The sequence below is a fragment of the Sinohyriopsis cumingii genome, chromosome 12 (genome assembly GCF_028554795.1).
Source record: "Sinohyriopsis cumingii isolate HCF-2022 chromosome 12, ASM2855479v2, whole genome shotgun sequence".
Lineage (NCBI taxonomy): Eukaryota > Metazoa > Mollusca > Bivalvia > Unionida > Unionidae > Sinohyriopsis > Sinohyriopsis cumingii.
In genome coordinates, this window is record NC_142972.1 from 22,475,222 (window position 1) to 22,496,859 (window position 21,638).

At 34.5% G+C, this 21,638-nt stretch overlaps 2 protein-coding genes across 11 annotated transcripts in view; one reads left to right on the forward strand and one right to left on the reverse strand.

Annotated features, from left to right (window-relative positions):
• Positions 1-11,245, reverse strand: part of LOC149786092 (uncharacterized) — a 95,156-nt gene extending 83,911 nt beyond the window's left edge. For all 6 annotated transcript variants that reach the window (XR_016424869.1, XR_016424868.1, XM_089976387.1 and 3 more), the window contains exons 1-2: positions 10,685-11,245; positions 5,144-5,445 (exon numbers count right to left, since the gene is read on the reverse strand). Coding sequence is in view for 4 of the 6 variants with exons in the window: in XM_089976387.1 (XP_089832513.1) it covers positions 5,144-5,445; positions 10,685-11,167 (785 nt within the window). In the remaining 2 variants the exon portion in view is untranslated. The remainder of the gene's footprint in view (positions 1-5,143; positions 5,446-10,684) is intronic.
• A 6,683-nt stretch (positions 11,246-17,928) lies between these two features.
• Positions 17,929-21,638, forward strand: part of LOC149786093 (zinc finger MYM-type protein 4-like) — a 78,824-nt gene continuing 75,114 nt past the window's right edge. For all 5 annotated transcript variants that reach the window (XM_089976392.1, XM_089976394.1, XM_089976396.1 and 2 more), the window contains exons 1-2: positions 17,929-18,172; positions 21,283-21,454. In XM_089976392.1, coding sequence (XP_089832518.1) covers positions 18,149-18,172; positions 21,283-21,454 — 196 coding nt within the window. In that variant the 5' untranslated portion in view covers positions 17,929-18,148. The remainder of the gene's footprint in view (positions 18,173-21,282; positions 21,455-21,638) is intronic.

Here is a 21,638-nt window from a genome sequence, read left to right on the forward strand (position 1 = left end):
ATTTTCTTCTGCAAAGGACTCCCACCTAAGTGATTTTCTGAGCCCCAGATAAAAAAATTGCGTTCAAATATGTGTGATTAAGCATTTCTGAGACAACTGTGAATATATTCATTTGTTATTCTTCTGTAATTATTATTACTTTTTAAGAGGCTTTTTTCCCTTCATCTTCAACAGGCATCGCTTGCACTATGCCAATTTTTTTAAAACAAAAATTCTATCATCAACTATTTGAAGACACAGATTCTTTGCATTATAAATATCTGTAGTTTAAAGCAGCTGAGGTACTATTGAACAGTTACTCATTTCCTAACTCCACTAAATCTAATATAAAACCTGTAACACTAACACAGATGAGTCAATTATCCAGCTGTTACCACAACAACCATACTTATGCAGTTGTTGCATTTATTTCTAAGTCCATATTTTAAGGGTCATCTTCCTAATATTGCAAAATCATAAGGGTTGGCAGGTCTGATGTTGACATTTGAGTAAAGTGGTTTACTATTATTAATTCCTTCTGGAAAAAAGATTTAGTCACATGCAATGAAAACTAGTAAAAACATTCTGTTGATGCATACTGGATAGCCACTATGTCCCCACTGTGTCCCGCTCATCATGTGATGAGAAGATTTCAAACAATACCATATCATGACATCTGCAGTCCTATCAAATTGAAATGTGGGGGTCCTTGGATCTCCATAAAACATTACCCTAATGGAAGCCCTGACAATCTGATTAAACCATATCCCCACTATCCTACACGAAGTTTCTGATAGCGAAAGCTTAGGGGTCGTCACTAATTTTATCAGCCAATTGTTACATCTTCAGATTTGGGAGACTAAACAGTGTGGCTGAAGAGAATCAACTTGGAAAAATAGGAGTCCCACCAGCAGAAGGTGCAGTCCCCTCCCAGAAGCATATTGCAGACATGATTTTGTTATTCCATAAAAAAAGCTGAAAATTTGTAAGGGGGGTAATGGGGTATCGCGGGGCAGCACCTCCAATCCAGGTGTCCAGGGGGCCTGCGGCCAAAAATGCATTTTACAATCATAAAAAACTCATCCTGATGCAACTTATTATCATAATATATAACAAAATAATCATCTGAAAAACTAACAAACTTACCAAAAATTTTCAACCTGAATAATTTAACATGACTGTCTGATACTGGGCATACCTGAAGTGGCTAAATTTCAAGATGACAAGAACCAGTGGTTGCTACTTAATTTAAGTTTCTAAATTCTTTACTCTACTGACATATAGGCTCTTGTTGGCCCATTAAGAGTCAGAGTAATAAGTTATGCCATGGAAAGGTCTTATTCCATGCACCAAGCAAGACATCGCTAACTTTCTTACACCTAGCTATTCTTCCATGTGAACAGTTAGTTCAAGAAACTTAAGCACTCTCCTGAATCTCATTAATTTCAGTGATGTTTAACACAAAAATACTTATCCAAATTTGCAAATGTCATTTGGTCTAAGTCTCAAACTGTTTCAGAGGTCACATGCACTACATATCTGGCTACACTTGGAAAAAAACCACAATAATTAAAATTAAAGTTGTGCTCTTCTAATGACAAGTACATCACTGGGCCTGTGGCCCTGAGTGTCCGAGTGGTCTAAAGCGCTCTCCGGATCACTGCCATCTCACCGCTGTCTGCGTGGGTTCGAGTCTCAGATTCGGGTAATGTGGGTATGTGTGAAAGCTTGCCAGTAGCTTCTCGTGGGTCGGTGGTTCTTTCCAGGGTTTTCCTGGGTTCTTCCTCCACCATTAATACTGGCCGCCATGTATAGCCTATCGTGTGCTGACAAATGGCGTTAAACCCTACAACATCACTGGTTGTTTCTGCCTCTGAATTCAGCCATTGTAAATATTAGAATATTTTTCTACCACTCTGTGGGTCCTCTGGCAACGGGGTCTCGAGGGGCGGTGCCCCAGATCCTGGGGGCCAAAGGGCCTGGCTTAAAACGCATTTTACAATCATAAAAAAACTGCTCCGGTGCAACCAATGATTATAATATAAAAACAAAATAAATCATTTGAAAAACTAATAATCTTACCAAAAATGTTCAACCTGACTTGAATAATTTCACAATATTTATTGTCACATGAATTTGTTCTCCAATATATTTCTATCTTTTCCTAAAAAATCTGTAAAATTAACACCCAAGTACATCAACTGTATACAAATAATCCCATACATTCACTTGTCTTTTTCTCCACTGGACACAACCTGTTGATATACCAGTCGAGCTCTTTTTGCGGCTTTGGTCAAGATTTCTTTAGCCTTCCTTTTTGTCACCACTTTTTTGGCTCGATGTGCAATCGTTTCTTTTCCTTCTCAACAGGAGCCTTTCTCCTTTCAAGCTGGTGCTTGTATTGGCATCAGAAGGCTACATCTATTCTCTCATGCAAGAAATCTTTCTTCTTACATTAAGTGACTGCACTTTTTCCAGATGCCTTCTGAGTGTCAGTTTTTTCGTATGGAGCTTCTTTTGTAGGTGCTGTTCCAAACTCTTTCAACAGTGATTACCATAATTCAGATCTTTTCTGCAGAGATTACAAATTGCCAGTCCTCTAGTGTTCAGTTTTCTTATGAACTGACCAACTAAATTTCTGTCAACTTTTCGCTCCAGCCATTCACATCTGCATACATTTTTTTAAAACCTTTATGTAAACTATTCATGTCATGGTCTCTCTCAACCACTCGGAACACCATGTTTTGCAAGCATGTTTCTTCTTTCCATTGCCATCAGTTTCCATTACATGAAGATTCATTGGTTGAATTTAAACTTATGACCAATCAGAATAGTCTTTATGAGACGCTTGTGTTAACTAATATATTTAACAAGGGTTGTCGAGGGATGTGACTGGACAATCTGATTCAAGTCAGAAGAAACGTGGAATTCCGCTTTAAAACGGAGAGAAATCATGTCTGTAAGCATCAGCACAGCTGAAGTGATCAACTGATCAACATAATTTCCCACTCAACAGGTGGTTCAAGCAGGACTGACAAGCCTTTGAATTTGCCATCCAGCTATCCAGCTGTGGATGTGTACTGTGCAAGTGATTTTCTGCATCCCAGATAAAATAAATGCATCCAAATATGTGATATAAAGCATTTTCAAGACCTCTGATAACCTATGACAGGTGTCTGCATTAAGCGAATTATGATGTAAAAATGAGCTGTTGAGATGCATTTGTCAATATGAACAAAGGATTCGTCCGTGTAACAATAAATTCCAGTGCATTTTAAAGCCAAATTTGTGGCCTCTTTCATGGTGCCTTTGAATTTCTCCACCAAAACCAAAGACTCTATTTACAAGTTGAAACAGCCCAAAATATGTAGTTGTCCCAAAAAATTGACAAAGTGTATATTTTGTCGCTTGCAAATTTTAAAAAATAGCAATTTGCAACACTGATGAAACCCAGTGCCATCCCTGTGTTTGGCATGTTCTTTTACCTCAGTAACAGCAGAATAACCTAATGTTTCAACTGATAGATTTCAAAACTGTCATTTGACCTTTAACAACAAAATTTCAGGATTCAAACCTGAAATCTTGCAAATCATTCATTTTCCAGCACTGAGCTTATAGCTGAAACTGTTCATTATTTTTGTAACAATTGCATGCTTAAGATCTCTCAACTTTCGAATTATTCAGTTCTTCCTTGAAATCTTACTAACTTTTGATTTCTTTCAAGTCCGAGGGTTAGAATTATAGTCAATGGAAGATCATTCTGAGTCTAAGACAGATAAGAAAAATAAACCTTTTTAAGCCACTATGATTAATTAATAAAGCGGTTCCCCTTGTATACGGCCACACCTTCTGCACCAAGATTGTGGCCTTATAAGACAGGTGGCCTTTCCAGAGGGGGACTATGTGAGATGTGTACGTTATGTATTAGGAAAGCTCCATGTAACTAAAAGCAATTAAAATCTTCATTTAAAAGTAGCATAATTATTAAAATGTTCTTATCTTAAAAACTGTTACTTCAAGGTAATATAAATAGCTCGTATTCTTATTGTAATTGGGGTATTGTTGGCATGTGCATTACAAAACCATTCAAAAACGTTATTTAAAACTTTGCACATATGTTGTTTCACATAATTCTCCTTCAATTTACTCCATTTTCACACTACAACAGAATATTCTACATTATTTTTTTTTTAAAGATCTTGTTTATTTGAGTCTTCCCAACATAAAATTTTTCGGCAAGTGAACTCTCCCTATTGTCGTTAAGTCGAATATCTTTTACTTTTTCTTCTAAAGTATTATTTCTTCATTTACATGATGACAAGTTTTGTAATGATTTATTCCTGTGTGCTAATCGCAAGTACCACAATTTAATTTTGCTGTTTTGTTCAATGTTAATTGTTTTTGTGTGTGTGTGGTTAATCCACAAAAGTGTGTGGTTAATCCACAAAATCGATTTTAGCTTAGCTGACCATATTATGATCTTGACAATTACGTTGATCGTAATCATCAATTCAAAAAAAAATCCACTGTGTGAAGCCCAAAGCTTTACCAAAACACTGCTGACCCTATTTCTATCTGACCATGTTATGATCTAGACAATTAAAAAATGTCTGGCCGTAATAGTCTGTTTATAAAAAAACAAAAAATGTGTGAAGCACAAAGCTCTATCAAAACACTGCTGAACCCATTTCTATCTGACCATGTTATGATCTTGACAATTAAAAACTTCCAGTTGTAATCGTCTATTAAAAAAAAAAAACAGGGTGAAGCCCAGAACTATCAAAACACTGCTGACCACACTTCCTGCAAACGTTGGTGTTAATGATATAATAATAATCATAGTGATACTTTAGTCTTTCGGTAAAAAAAAACTGACATCTGGAAACAGACGTCAGGCAAGATATTGGATTACTTACCTTACCGTAATTAAATATCAGTTCTGGACACATAATAGTAATAAAATGTGGCCACTTTTGAGGGGTAAATTTTACAACTGTGCACTAACATGTTGTTAGAGGGGTGGCCTTTCTTGAGAGGTACTTTTGAATACATGAGACTGATGCGACCTTTATGCATAAGATGGCTCACGAATTATATTTTGCCCACATATATATACTCAAACATTTTTTACAAACTAAAACCTCTACATCATTAGGTTACTTACCCTGACATAAGGAAGACATTCTCACTGATGCGTTTAAGGGCTGCACTAGCACCTGGCTTGCGAGCAAATTCCACAATACCCTCCCCCATAGATCGACCTCGATCATCTACAATCACTACTGCCCTCTCCACCTCTCCAAACTGAGTGAATGCACTTTCCAGTAGCTCATTTGTCACATATGGTGAGAGATTTTTTACTCTTAAAGCAGCTCCATGGGTAGCAAAACGCACTCGCAGAGTACGACCGTTCTTCACCATGCCATCTAGCTCGGCTTTGGCTCTTTCAGCATTTAGTCGATAATCCTGTAAAATAATAGAGCTAATATTAATATATGAAAAAGTTTTTCAAAAGATGTAAATTGTAAAAGAATAGCCTTAACCGATACGGTCCATGCATTTTTGATATGCTTTGTTACATTCAAAGATAACTTTCTCATATTATTGCTTCTGAAGAAAATAAAATGAATATCCATTCCATATACTTAACTCATTCAGCCCCAGAGTTTTTTGTCGTTTTTGCCTGAAATGTGTGTAGGAACGACAATTGGGGTGCTATTTCTGAATACATCGTAATACAGCAGTTTTCAACAGATTATCCATGAGAATAATGCCTACTTGTATTAGAAACATCAATTTCCATTGGTTATTTTGCTTGCGCATGAGCAAAAGGGTAAAAGTTGGAGTTCCTTTGTTTTTTTTTTTTTGCTTAATAGACCCATCATTTTCGTATGGAGACCGCAATTTATTCCAAATGCCCACCTTATCCTAGTTTTTGCAAAGGTTCACCTGTCTGTGTGCAGTTAACACCATTATGCCTTAGATCTGAGGCCAAAAGGTCTAAAATCCGGACACAAAATCACATTCCGATCTCGAGCGAATTTTGGGTGGAAAAAAAAAACGGGTCCAAAAAATGAGCTTTTTCTCTCTGTATTTTGTAGTGCAACTAGAACTTCCAGATTACCTGATATCATTTTAGAGCTATATCTGTCTGCTTTTTTTCAATACTACCCACGTTGGTCTATCTTAAATGTCCTTGATGCTGCAGGGCTTTGAAGTAGGGTACAGCCTCATCACGCCTACAGATGGGATCGGGGCCGAATCGGTTACGATTTAACATCCAAGCATCCTGAAGTTCTCGAATATCCAGTTAAAAGGATGATAAATACGTTGAACAAAACGAAATTATCTAAACACTTTCTTCAATATTAATATCATTTTACCTTTATCAATAGAGAGTTTCTTTAGCAACATGGTCAGCATATTTGCTTGGACCAGTCTGTTTTCAAGAAACTGATGTGTTGTAGTTCAAGGTCTTTGACAATCTCAATAATTCCACAAATTTGGGATTTACAGCTCTTTAAACACTTGTATACAAGAGTTTTTCCTATTTATTTGTTCAATTTGTTTTAGAAACACCTGAAATTACAAATATTGGACAGACAACCCTGTTTTTACTGAAACAGACTATTCCAGAAATGAAACATGGACAGTGAACAGTATGTATGCTTGTTTACATCAAGATCTTCCATTTGTGTTAAGGACACGATGGTGACAATCACATTAAAAATTATAAATCCACAAATGGAAGGAACAAAAATTTTGTGCATTTTTTTATATCCTTGATGCTTATCTTTTTTAAAACTGATGGGGTAAAAACAAATGAGGGTGGTATGCAATACTGTAGAAAAACTTGTATTTCCACCCTAATGCAACAATTTAACCCTGGTAGTGCTGTGTTATTTTGCTTGACCTTGAAACCGGTACTGATTTGTTTTCAATTGCCTATATCGACACTCTTCCAATTGCCCCGTCTGTGTGTGCTGAATTGTTTCATAAAAATGCATACTTTTTGGGCCAATTCCATATCATTGCTTCAGAACTATTATTTGTAAGAGTGCTGTGAAATTGTACACATTAAAAATGTCAGTGAAATTGATGTGTTCATGGTAATCATGGCAACCAATTTGAGAAAAAGGGTGGAAAAGTAATAAATAGATTGAATACTTTTCTGTCAAATAGTTATTCTGAATGTGTACATGGACAGTTAATTATTTTTCTATTACTTTTAGGCCTATGCTAGATAATTAAAACTTTGTTTTCAAGCACGTTTCTACATTTCAGTATGTTACAATATTTATGCAGCATGAACTCCATTTAAAATATAATTATATTCACTTATTTACAGATACCTGATAAGGAATCAATACTAATCATATTGAAAATCATAAATAATTATAATTCAGTAGCCATAGCAACCAAAACCTAATGTTAGTTCTTGAGAGGTTTAAATGACTTTTTAAAATATTGTTGGCAAATCTTTTATCCAACTAAATACAGCATTCATTTTTTTTAAAGCTCCGTGTTATCAACCTAATTTAGTTATGAAGACAAAATACTAATTATCATAATATAAAGAAAAAGGGTGGAAATGTAGAACAATTATATCTCACACTTTAGTTTACAGAGAATCTTGTTTATGCTATATAGCCAAACTAATGGAAAACTAGTTTTCTCATATGAAAATTGTAGAAAGGCAGATGTCATACAGATTTTTATGTAAACACATCTATAATCAATTACTGTTGCTTGCAATAATACATTTGATAAAGATAACTCTATACATGTGACAGATGTAATAAATGACAAAATGCATCTGCCCATTTGTCATCGATCGCAGTGGGCTCTATTTTTTCATCACGTTATTTACCATGATACAAATATTTTTTTAAAAAATACTGTTAAATATGTTAGTATTTCATTCATGGATTTAACAATTTCAAGACCAATACTACATAAAAATTTCATTTTTGCCAGCTTCACTTCTAAATCTTATGTCTTAGCTTTCCTTTACTATCTATATGCAATCTGAAAATAGTATCGGTTAATTATATCTTTCATTTCTATGTTGTTTTTGTTGTTGTAGGGTAGGGTGGGCAGACATGTAGCATGATGTCCCACCAGTCACATTATCCTGACACAAGGATGACCAGTCCTAATACTAACCTGTTCATGCAAAGCACATAGCAAAGAATCTATCAGTCCAATTTTTTACAAGTCTTTGATACAACTTGACCATGGGCTGAACCCTCAATCTAATGCATCCAAGGTGGACTCTCTAACCACAAGGCCACTGCAGGTCAATGGAAACTGGGAAACAGCCATTTGCTTGTGAGAAAATTTGAATTTATTTGAAAAAAAGAGTTAAGTAAAGTCTGTCTAAATCACATAAATTTGTGGAAAAGCTTCCTTATGTGCTGCCAATTGTGCAAGAAGTTCTTGAAATTCAGATGCTTGTTCCATAGTCAGTCAACATCAGAACACGCTACACACAGCTGCTTTTTGGGCAACAAGATGTAGCACCAAAACAAAAATATGAGATAGGTCTTACGCTGAAGGACTACTTAATGCCTAATAGCAGCATTGTGATTCAAACTAATTCAAACTGAGATCAGAACTTGAAAACACCACTATTTCCTTGCAAGACAATTTCAATATGTTAGAACAAAAATATAGAGTAAGTTGACTCAAGCAACATGACATTTTATTTGTGGAAATGCATCTGCGCTGCCACGAGCACGATATTCATGAAAATTTGGCCTCTCGTGTCCTCATCAGTCAACCTGTGGAAAATGCTACACGCTACAGCTATTTAAGTAGTACATAAAAGTAAGTACCAGGGAAGACATCTAGTCCTACAATGTAAGACATAGCACATTTTTGTTTTAGTGATACGTCTTACCACCCAAATGAAGGCCTTGTATAGCATGTTCTGATGTCAGTTGACGTCGGAATGAGTAGTCAAAGTTTCAGGAATATCTCACACACTTGGCAGCCTATATCAACACTCTTCCACTAATTTATGTGTAACATACTTACTATGCTGTCTTTATCCTAGCAGAATGAAAATATGACGCAGGCAAATGGATGCATTTTCATGTTCAATTACCATACATTTGAATTTGTTGCAATGCAACAGTTGAAATATGCTGATTAAGTAGGTTCATATGGGGGATATGTTTCTTGAACGAAATACTGCTTAGTTTCAATAGGCATAATATATTTTTATTTGTTTTGTTAAAGAATAATATTTTAACTTAACCTAATTTCGGCATTTCCAGCTTTCCATCCAACTGAAATGTAGGCCAACAAAACTTGAAAACAGGTCCATTTATTTTGTAAGAATTTGAATTTATTACACAAAATACATCTGGGTAAGTCAAGTCCGACAAAAACATTATAACTTTACTTTGTAGAAAAGAGTCGTTACTGGTTGCAAGTTGTGTGTGATATTCCTGAAAATTTTACTTTCGTTATATTGTTAGTTCACATCAAAACACGCTACACAGCGCCATTAGTTAGTAAGACCCATTATCCCCCCAAAAAAATATTGGGTGATGTAGGACTATGGAGACATCTAGTCCTACAATATAAGTCATAGCACTCGTTTTTGTTTTAGTGCTATGTCTTACTATCCTACCTTGTAGAAAAGCACAATTATTTTAGTTGCCAGTTGCATGAAATATTCCTAAAAATTTGACATTGTTACGATGTTAGTCGACATCAAACAAACTACACACCACTGTTAGTTAGGCAGTAAGACCCTGACGCCCAAAACATAAATATCAGCGTCAGTGTCTTACCTGTAGGACTGAGGACTAGGGAGACATCTTGCATTAGATTCAACCCCACCTCCAGCTACGATGTCGTAGCCTCAACTTGATATTGTTGTGGTTGAGGCTACGAACGGATCCCATATCATGTAATGGAGCAAAAAATATCATCACTAAAGTCAGAAAAACAAACAGTGTAGAAATCAACTACATAAGTATAATCATCTTGTGAAAGAAGTTTGGCTTATTTTGAATTTACTAAGCCGATAAAAAAAATTCGCATGGTTACTCTGACCTTATACTGTCTGCCATGACAGATAACGCAAGACTCTCGCCGTGACCCCTTTTCTACGTAAGGGTTGTCAGACTATACTTTCGATATTCTACGCTGTATTATTATCAATCAAGTGCGAATAATCGCTTCTTCGTGAATTTCAAAGTTGCCGATAAACCGTATTTACTTTTAATGTGCAGAATTTCTGACCCAAACGGCGCCAAATTTTTACTACGATTTGTTTACATTTCCAAATAAGGCGTCAATGTCTTTATATGGCACACAAACAAACGAGGCTGAGAACCGAAGTAATCATTATTTGAAATAATATGGCGGACGATCTAAACGAAAATATCGGCTAAAAAAGGTAAACGAGATTTTACAACTATTTCTACAATGATTTTCGATACTTCCAGTATTAAATAAGAGGACTACTCAATTTATTGAATTATATGCAAGGACTATGTTTAAAGTGTTATTATTAGCCTAAAAGCGCGCCGGGTGTGAATCACACCCGACTTGCTCCATTAACACGTATATGCTGATGTTAGTACCCTGTCCACGAGGTACGAGCAAGGGTACTAATATTAGTACTAACCCCACCTCGGTTTTTTACAATAAGAATGATTCGCCAAGGCCATTTCCTAACATTAATTACCATTCTTATGAATCCAAAACCTCTGTTGGCATTCAAGAATACTTCAGACGATTCTCCGAAGGGGGCAAACATTTCTTTAAACTGTTCCTCTGTCGTGTCAGGAGGAATGTTCCCCACAAAAAGGCGACATCTTCCCGTGAATTTTCGTGGCTCTCCACCAGACTGTTGTTGAGGCTGCGGCTGAGGCTGATTAAAATTTTTCTGGTTGTTAAAATCTCCTCCTTTTTGGACGTGATCTCCACCCCCTCGACCCCCACGTCTTCTGCCACCGCCGCCACCACCACCACTATTACCACCACCATGTCCGCCATGGCTGTGAACCTGTCCCTGTTGTTTGCCATCGTTCGGCCTGTTCTCCTCATCGAGTTCTGTCTTTATCTGGTTCTGTTGGGCTTGTGGGGTGCCTCCTTCTTTTATAGGTGTGCCCGGCGTCTCCTTTTTCACATCTTTCTGTGGTGTTTTGTCTGCATTTTTTCCCATCATTTTTAAAAATTACTCGTTTCAATCTGCCAGCAATACTGACAATGAAGATGGACAATGAATATGGCGTCTTATGTTAATGAGGCCATGTGCTTTTCAAATATTCTTTTCTTAGTATCTTTTATTTTAAATTGGGGTATAACTTATATACTCTTATTTTAAAATATAATTTAATTCTTATATTAATTTAGAATCAAATACATATTTGAAAAAACATTAATCTGTATTTAATGGATATTAGTTTGGTTCTTGGACGTTTAATAACTCAGCATATTTTGTTTGGAAATCTAATAACCAGTCCAAGTACAAGAATTTAAATTTCCACATAAGTGGCCAATAGTTGCTGAATACGTACTGGCACTCACGTTACGTGAAACACTACCGAAAAGAGATGTTTATTTTTTTAGATTTACTTATATTATTTTGCCTTTGTTTTGTTTTGGTTTTTTTTTTTGTTTTTGGGGGTTTTTTTTCTTGCTTTCTAAAACAAAGTTGTATGCCAGGTACGTGAAAAAAATATATTTTGTAAGTAGCACAATACACAAATCTAGGTCCATTATTGTTTATGTTGTTTATTAATGACCTAACATTGGTAATTAGGGACTCTATATAATTTACAGATCTCTATGCAGGTGACACACTATTGTCAGACATCCAAAATACAAAGCATGAACTGGAAATTTCTTTACAGGATACCCTAAACAAACTGGACAACAGATGCGCATACAATGCATGGTGGTAAATACTGGTAAAACTAAAATATTACTTATATCAACACGGCAAAAAAGAACAACTCTTGATAGAGATGAACTATGCCTGACAAGGAAGGATGCAGATTTGCAAATGGTCTGTCATGATAGACTACTTGGTGTTTTGGAAGATAATAACCTCACATGGACAGAACATGTCAAACATATCATTAAAAAAAAAAAAAGTTAATTCAAGTGTATGGCTTCACAGTAGGATAAGACATTTTCTCCCTGAAAGGCACAGAAAAAATATTATATAACTGTTACATACAAAACTATTTAGACTACTGTACTACAGTATGGGATATTTCAAACGATAAAAACACAGCAAAGCTAGCGCATCTTTAAAAAAAAAAAGAGCATGTGGGCTAATATCAATCCAGACAGAAAGCAAGAAAAATTTAGCTGGCAAAATTAAAAATATTACCTATTAAAGACCGAATTCAGTTAAGAAAAGCTAAATTAATGTACAGGATATCCAATAATAGTGCTCCTGAATATTTACAATCACTATTCCAGTATAGGCTACCTGGTAATACTCCCCACCTGCGATCCATGTCTACCAAACAGTATAAAATTCCCAAACCAAATAAGGAATTATCTTTAAAAAAAAGTTTCCATTACTCTGGAACTTTGCTCTGGAATAGTAATCCAGTTGAGATTAGAAAGCCCCACTCTCTTTCCTTCTTCAATACCCAATATATCCATTGGCTTCAGAGATGCAGTTCAAAAAAATCAATTTCCTTTGCATGAGGGCCTCAAGGTGGATTAGTTCTTCATCTAATTGTGTTGCTCTCTTTAAACAAAGTCATTATTATTATTATTACTATTGTTATGTATATTGGATTTAATTTATATTTGATTTAATTTAATTGTTTGTAAGTTTTAAAATCTTTTTAATTTCAATCCATGTCACAGTAATTTTAAATTGTTTACTTGATTTGGCGTTTCTTTCTCTATCAGAAAATTCAGTTTGACCTGACTCTTTTCATAAACACATAATAATAGAAGCACTGTTTCTATTTTTAACATAGTTCCCGACCTTGATTCAGAAATCACTGAGACAATTAAACAACTTTCTATTTTTATTTGATTCTTGGAGTAAAATGATTATCAAGGTCAACTGGGAGTATGTGACTTTAGGTTGTAAACAGCCTCCATTTCGTAATTCTGGGTTTTCCGAAATTGCACAGTAGTTAGATTTAATAGTGATGTTTAGAGAGATATTTCTAGGTTTGGGCTTTTACACTGGACACGGAAAGTGATTGTTTGACCAGTTTGGAGTTACATTTTAATTTGATTCAGATTACTGGGATTCTAAAAGACGTATTCTTTTTCCTGGAAATATTTGAGTGCTCATACAGAATCCTTGGACAACGACATTTCTTTAAATTTTAATCAGAATTCAAACAACCGAGTGTTATTTTCTGTGGTTCACAAAGAACTGTAAACACATCAGCACTATACTGACTACAGTATACGTCATCGCCTTCCAATTTGGATATTTCGTCGGGACGCCAACTTGAATTCATTAGAACATTTCATTATTATGACTTCTAAAATTTAATTCGTGGATTATTCTTGTATTATTTCTGGATTTAATTTTTTAAAGCCGTAAGTACTTATTTTTTTCTTAATTTTTACATTGTTTTTCCGGTGAAATAAGTTATTTGTGAAATTTTTAAAAGCTTGTTGTTTTTACTCGTTCATTCGTTATTGTTTATTAGAGCCAAAACGAGTAACATAAGATTATTATTATTATTATTATTATTATTATTATTATTATTATTATCCATTTATAACAAATCAAATTCATTGTATATGCATGATACTTTAAATCGTAACATTATATGTAAGAAATCAAAATCCATTTTATATGCATGGCATCTTACATTTATAATTCATGCAAATACGTTAGCATAAAAACAATTGCAACAAAAACGCAAAAATTCAGTGCACCTTAATTCTTTTTGTTTTTATGTTAAAAATAAAGCAACTTTCAACGGTTTCATTTTGAAGACAAGGGACTGGGCATAAACAATGTTTATAAACCACACACGATATACAAAAAGGTAGCTAAGTACGTCTGTGCAAACTATTATTCAAGTATACCAGAGAGGGAGAGAGAGAGAGAGAGAGAGAGAGAGTACATTACGATTTTATTCAAATAAAGCATTGAAGTCAGAAATATTATGTATCTTCTCCATTCTTTAGTAGGTTTTGATAAGTCTGTATTTTAAAATGCAAGCTACGTTCACTACTAGTACGAACAGCACAGACTTTTACAATAGTTCTATATGGTACACATAAAAATAAAACAAAAAACAATCGTGGGTTTTGATGTTATGTTATTGTTACTTGTTTGACTGTTTTCCACCCGTTATGCATGATATGTGAACTGACCCGTACTCAGAAATCGTTTTGAGAAGAATATTTGAACTCATAATGTTGATCTTCAAGATCGTCATAGAAGGAATAATGGTTACACAATTCAAAATCAGCTTTGCATCCTTTACTCTTTTGATGCTTAAAAAAATGTTAAACATCTGAAAAACCTTTTATTTGTCTTATTTTCAGTCTGAGGTCTACGTCCAAGTTTTAATACGCCCCGATTGTTGTTTTGTTTTCCTTTTCATTTGTCTAACGGGCCGTGCCTTGCCACACACTGTTATTGCCTTTTAAGTTAAATCAACTCTAATTTTCATAAATTTATAATGTCTACCTTTAAAGGTAGAACAGAAACGTTGCCTTACATCTATTTTTCATATTAGCTTTCCATTTTCAATCTAAACACGAAGTAATGGATGAATTTATAAGTATTTTATAAACTAACAACGTCTAAATGAAGTGCAGGCAGTGATAAAATTCATTTTGATTAAAAGACTTGTGAAACATTAACAAGTTATAGTGACCTATCCAAGAAAAGAAAGGAGGAGAATACGATTTCCATTGTGGCCCAAATATAATTTTCACGCCAGTTCAGTTTATGTTTTATACTGTGTGTGTGTGTGTGTGTGTGTGTGTGTGTGTGTGTGTTACTTCATAGACACATATGCTGTTCGATCAGCTTTCATTATCAACTTGTCGAATCGGGTCCATGGCAACAATATTTCTATTTCAAAACAATGGTTGGTAAAACAGAACATCGGTTTTTGGTAAATGCTTTCTGTACTTATCAATTATATATTGTCGTTTCTTTATAAATCTACAAATTTCAAAGACAGCGTTGCTGTAAATTCTTTACTAAGAACTAGCATTAACTCTTTTAGCAAAAATGTAAAATATAGGACACTTACGCATGGCATTTTTTTGTAATTTATTAATAATAAAAAAGAAAATACAAGAGACAAATATGTCTGCTCATTTAATGGATGAATTTTCAAATTCGAATTGAATGGAAAAAATACAAATAAAAAATCTCATGTCAGATTTACTGCTCTAATTATGTTTTGGAAGATAAGATTGGAGACCACCGTATTGTACAATGCACTGTTGATGAAAACGGCATATAACCTTCATTTATAAGTTACATCAGGTCTGTTTTATTCAAATCTCTCTCTCTCTCTCTCTCTCTCTCTCTCTCTCTCGCAATGGCCCATGCTAACCCTAACCCTTTCAATGGCTCCATCCTATGTCATGGACAAGTGAAAGGAAATTTAGATTCGGAAAATCAATGACATATTTGGAAATATTTTATAAAAACTATTTTTCCCATTTATTTCTTCACACCTTACGATAAGACTATGTACTTTATTCACTTCCACTCATTCTATTCAAGAGAGTAATGCTTGTTTTTTTTTTATAAATAAAAGTTATCTGAACTGTAAACCATTTGCCTTTGATCCCGAACCTTTAACTATGAAATAAGTTTTTAAGATATGTATTTTTATATACCCATAAAATCCTATCTAATATCAGCTAATTATCGGCTAATTTAAATTTAAAAAAAACAGTAGTATCAAACGAATATCAAGTGTGTATACTTATTTGTTTTGTACGAAATGTTTTTTTTTTCTTTCTCGATTTGTTTGAAAATTATTCAAGAAAACGTTTCATGTATGATTTATAATAATATAATATATATGGGGATTCAGTAGAAAGCTGAAAGCTTGTTGATTTATACAAATGATTTATAAAAATGTAATATATATGGGGATTCAGTAGAAAGCTGGAAGCTTGTTGAAAACTGTTCCACCATTACAGAGAACTTGAACAGTCAAAACTTGTCTACCGTTTTAAAGTAGATAAATAATACACAAATATACGAGTCAATTCTAGTATATATAATTGTTTCCAAGTACAAATTCAAGAGAATATGTATAAAATACAAAAAAATAAGAAGCAGACATGCATGTTTGCATTCTGTTCGCAGTTGAAATGTTATATTTCAGATCTTATCGTAACAGCATGGGCCACTGAGAGAGAGAGAGAGAGAGAGAGAGAGAGAGAGAGAGAGAGAGAGAGAGAGAGAGAGAGAGATTAACAGCTTTTAATATGTTCATAAGCAGGTATTGAAGCTTTCGTTAAAATGTAACCTGTTAGTAGTAGGCAAATAATGAACAAAAAGCACTATGATTAGAAATGGGAGAATAATCTCATCGTCATTATCGCCAGAGTCAGCAGAGGTAACATTTGGCAGAGGTAACCTTTGCGTTGATTTTAGTGTTGCTGTGTTGGTTGTATGAAATCCATAGACAGGGTAGTGTGCCTAATAGAACTTTCAAGCGGAGTTTCTTGACCAGTTCATTCATGGTTGCCCATGATTTTTGTGCGTGAAACTGAATCATCTAGGGCAAGGCGAACGATGCAACCAACTTCGGCCCCGCGCTTTCAAGAAATCATTCCGCAATGCAAATTTTTGTTGTTGTTGTGTCTTGGGGTCCCGCTCATCGCTTGCTGCCTAGATCCGGGCCTGCATCTTCTTCTTATATATATATATATATATATATATATATATATATATATATATATATATATATATATATATATATATATATATATATATATATAAATGAATGTAGACCCACCTCAGTCCGCGAACTTTCTATATTTCCTTCTTTAGTCTATTATGTTGCTTTCCTAGCAATTCTCGCCATAGTGCTTGTCAAGTCTTCAGTCACGTAGATTCTGTGCCGATATTTAACGGATTACCGTTTAGGCCTCAATTGTAGCATCTCATAAGATGTGAGACTATTCACAAATGTAACCAGGATCGCCCTGTTTTCCTATTGCAACGATCCAAACCATGTGGTGCATGTAGATATCACTATTATTGAGATTCACGCTCAGGTTACCAATTCACTATTAATTTTTCTTTAGTTGTTTTCTTTCTTCTTCCTTTAGTCTATTGCTTTGGTTCTGACACCCCGTAAATTCTAATGCCTTGTCTACAGAAATATTGTTAAAAATTATCAAGCTGACTCAAGGAGTTGAATTTGTTTTTATCATTTTCACTCAAACATTTCGATATCGACGATGCTAATGCTTTTCGTATGATCATCACATTGTAAAACAAGCAACCATTCGAAACTCTGAAAACTTCAACTATTTATTCCCTTTTCTTTGTAATTTCCTTTCTCTCTTTTTTCAATGTTTTTCTTGGGGGTGGGGGGCAAACATAGTTTGTAAAACAATAACAATTAGGATCAGAAAATTAAAGAAAAATAGATTTTTCTACTATTAGTTTGTCCCTAGTTTCTTTCAGTTTTTCACGAACTAGTATCAGGAATGTTTATTTTTTCGTCATTTTTAGCCCAACAATTGATACCTTAAATATAAAAAACCTGATACAATTTTCCTACTAAAAGTGTATATTCATGCAATAATGAATTTTATCCCTACGATAATGTCCTTTTGACTAAATATAATTCGTAATTTGATTTAGTGCATATCTTCCTTTCACGCTGTCGCAAACCACACTCGGTACAGTAGGTATTCGTGATCTGAGTACTCTTCTTAAAGGGATGGTCGCCTGCCAGTACAATTGCAACTTTTGATAACGAGGCTCTTGGTCACGCCGGATGTGAACCAAGCGGAGCTCGAGACCACGGCTAGCATTAACTGAAAGTTAAAGACCGATCAGATATCGAAAGCAATGCATATTTGCACTTTATGAGCATAATCCTTGTGAAAAAAGTATTCATAAAAAATATTGCAAGCGCCTGTTAGATTGTGAGTGTGATCAACCCGAGTGTCTAATGAACAGTAGCTGAGCCTCAGTAAGCGCGGAACAACCATGTCTGGGGTAGAGACTATCGAGGTTAATGTTCATTAGCAGATTAATTTTGCTTGATGATCATGTTCAGACACATGGTTATTTCATAAAATTATGTTTACCTTGATGATTTACGCAGTAAAGAAAGTAATGTACAGTAGTGTATATTTCACACGAGGATCTTTGTTTTATACTTAAATCCTCCAAGGGAGGTAAGCCAAAACAGTTGCTTAGGTGGCGCTAGCATAAAACGGCATTTTCGAACGCATTTATTTTGTGTTTATGTAAATGTCTATTTTTCCTTGTTAAATTATTAGAATTAAAAGTGATAGTCATATGGCTTTGTGTAATAGAACTGTTATGATCCTATTGTTTTACTCTTTGATGAAAAATTGTAGTGCTTGTCTACACACCCAACATTTTATACCCCCCTTGCTGATTTTTAAAAGTAAATTATTAGGGATATAAAAAATGCATATAATTTAGTAATTTCACAATTAAGTTTGTAATTTATAGCCATATTGTCACCAGGTGGATGCTAACATTGTCATCTTGTTCGCATTGCAAACCAATTTTGATTTAAACAATCAGACTGCTCACAGTACTTTTCCATTTTGTCGATCAAAACCTTTTCAGTATAAACTGTGTCATCAGCATTCAATATTTGCAATGTCTAGTTTTAATATTTCTATTTTTAAAAAATGTAACAAAATAAAAGGTGTAACTTTTACATTTACTCAAGGGGATGCAACTCCAAAGATGCAGAAATTCGTGAATTCAGAGCGTATCAAAGATGGCGAACTACATCACATCTGTTTATAAAAATAGCCTCACCCACACCAATATGGTGACATATTTAGTTAAAAGACTAAAGTTGGTTTGAAATGTGCAGAAGACAAAATTGTTGGGGCCCCGAGTGGCCGAGTGGTCTAAAGCACTCTCCATTACAGATCGCTGCCATCTCACCTCTGTCTGCGTGGGTTTGAGTCACGGATTCAGCCAATGTGGGTATGTGAGAAAGCTTGCCAGTAGCTTCTCGTGGGTCGGTGGTTCTTTCCGGGGGTTTTCCTGGGTTCTTCCTCCACCATTAATACTGGCCACCATGTATAGCCTATTGTGTGCTGAAAAATGGCGTTAAACCCTACAACAACAACAAAATTGTTAGGGACCCCCTTGTTTACAGTCGGATTAGAAATTGTAAATTGATAAATTAAACAACCAAGTTTAATGCATTTGTTTTATCTTTGATGCTTTTCATTTTTAAAATCAGTTGTAGGATACAAACAGACAAGTGGGTAAGCAAAAATATTTTTTTTTTTTAATAAGCTTAGTCAACATTAAACATACACTGCTCTGTGCAAGGGCTATACAATTTGCATATAGATAACTAGATACAATAAAATTTTGCATTTATTGCTATATCCAATTAAAAAAATTGAACCATATGCTCAGTGATGGTTCAATAAGGCTATATCCTAAAAGTGAATTGAGTCATAGAAATCAAATGATTGCTTGTTTAAATAAGCCAGAGACTTTTAAACATTTGAAAGAAATCAAATATCAATGACAAAGCAAAGTTGGTCACTTTAGTTACCTATGACTATACTTGTGTTTCAAGAGGAGTAGGGTATACAGCAATGAAGAGCCACTGTACATGCCAGTGAGCACTGACAGGGAGGGGTACATAGGGTGGGGCAGTGAGTGACCTATTGTGTAAAAAAAAATATGTATATATTATCCATACCTTGATTGAAATTAATTGCTCCAGAGATAATTTATACGCTTCTTCCACGTGACTAAGCAATATTTTCAATGTGACTACTTTCTGTTGATATTAGAGTCATTTTTCAAGTTAAAGCTATCATCAGTCCTACATTTCTTTAGATACTGCACCAGGCCCTAATGTGGAAACTGCATTAACAGATACCTTCACATACCAGATACCTGATCATTAACTTATACCTCTACATCGAAGACACTTGCTCATTAATAGAATCATCCATATTCTGGACACTTAGTCATTAACATATATCTACACATACCAGACATTGGTAAATACATGTACATATCAGATACCTACTGAGTCAGTTAAACTTGTAGGGACCCATTAATTCAGAGTCTACAAAATTGTATGCCTAAGGCCCAGGGACTTTCCACAATAATGGATCAGGGCTACCGTACATTTTAGCCATGTACCTCATTGGAGTACTGTGTAGTGAATGGTTTTTATGTTATTTTGAAAATATATTTTCAGAAATGCTGTAATGGATAAAAATTGATAATTACACAAAAGAATGTACAATTCTACCAGCTTCATATTAATGTGCCTCTTTTGGTGTTCTGGATTTATGCTGGGCTACTGTGTTCTTGTCCTAATAGTGTCACATGGCTACTGTGTTCTTGTCCTAATAGTGTCACATGGCTACTGTGTTCTTGTCCTAATAGTGTGACATGGCTACTGTGTTCTTGTCCTAATAGTGTCACATGGCTACTGTGTTCTTGTCCTAATAGTGTCACATGGCTACAATCTCATTTTGGAATTTATAGACTATTAATTGACATATTTAACATCAATATAAAAATTTATAAGTCTAAAAAAGATAAAGTTTATCAGTCCTTTGGTCACCCTTTATTGATTAACATTTATTTTCAGTTTACAGCCAAATAAAAGTGCTGATATCTTAAACATTACCTTTCAAGTTTATTAAGACTTGGGTTTATTTGCATGAAAGAATAAAAAATTAAATTCATGGTTTAAACTTTCGTAGAAATCATTGAAATCAATATTTTAACAAATGAATTATTTATATATATCCAAAAGGGACTTTGGTGGCTGACTAGTTAAAGATAATCATAATGGCCTTTACTAATCACTCACATATCACCTGTGGGTTCAGCTCTGAACTTGACTAATCTTGGCATGTGAAAAAGCTTGCCAGTAACCATTTATAGCTTATCATGTGCTGAAAAGATCGCATTAAGTCTCACTAAACCAAACCAAACTAGTCTTTAAACAAGATGAAACTGAAAGCATCTAGTCATATATTTGACATTTCATGTTGTGAAAGCATAAAAAATAAAATTTCACAAGTTTTTCCCAGTATTGTAGATATTGTAAACTATGTTCTAAGATTTTCTTTATTGTTATTTTAAAGACACCTGCAAAAGAGGCAGAAATAAAGGGAGACAACTCTTCAGGAGATGCTAAATCTTGCAGTAAGGAGAACATTTCCATAGAAGCAAGCGAAAATATTGAGGAGGACCAAGGAGTTAAAGTCAATGGGGACAATGAAATGAACCAGTTACATGATGAAAAAAGACATGATGGTTAGAGACACAAGTTAAAGTATTTTTTGATTTACTTGTAATCCATGTATATCATTTGTTATGGCTTGTGTTAACACTATATTCATGGGTACTTAATTTGATGTATTTGCTATTTTGGAATGAAAGACAAGATACTGAGTGAATATGTATATATCTTGATACAAGTGTACATTTACTTTCACTC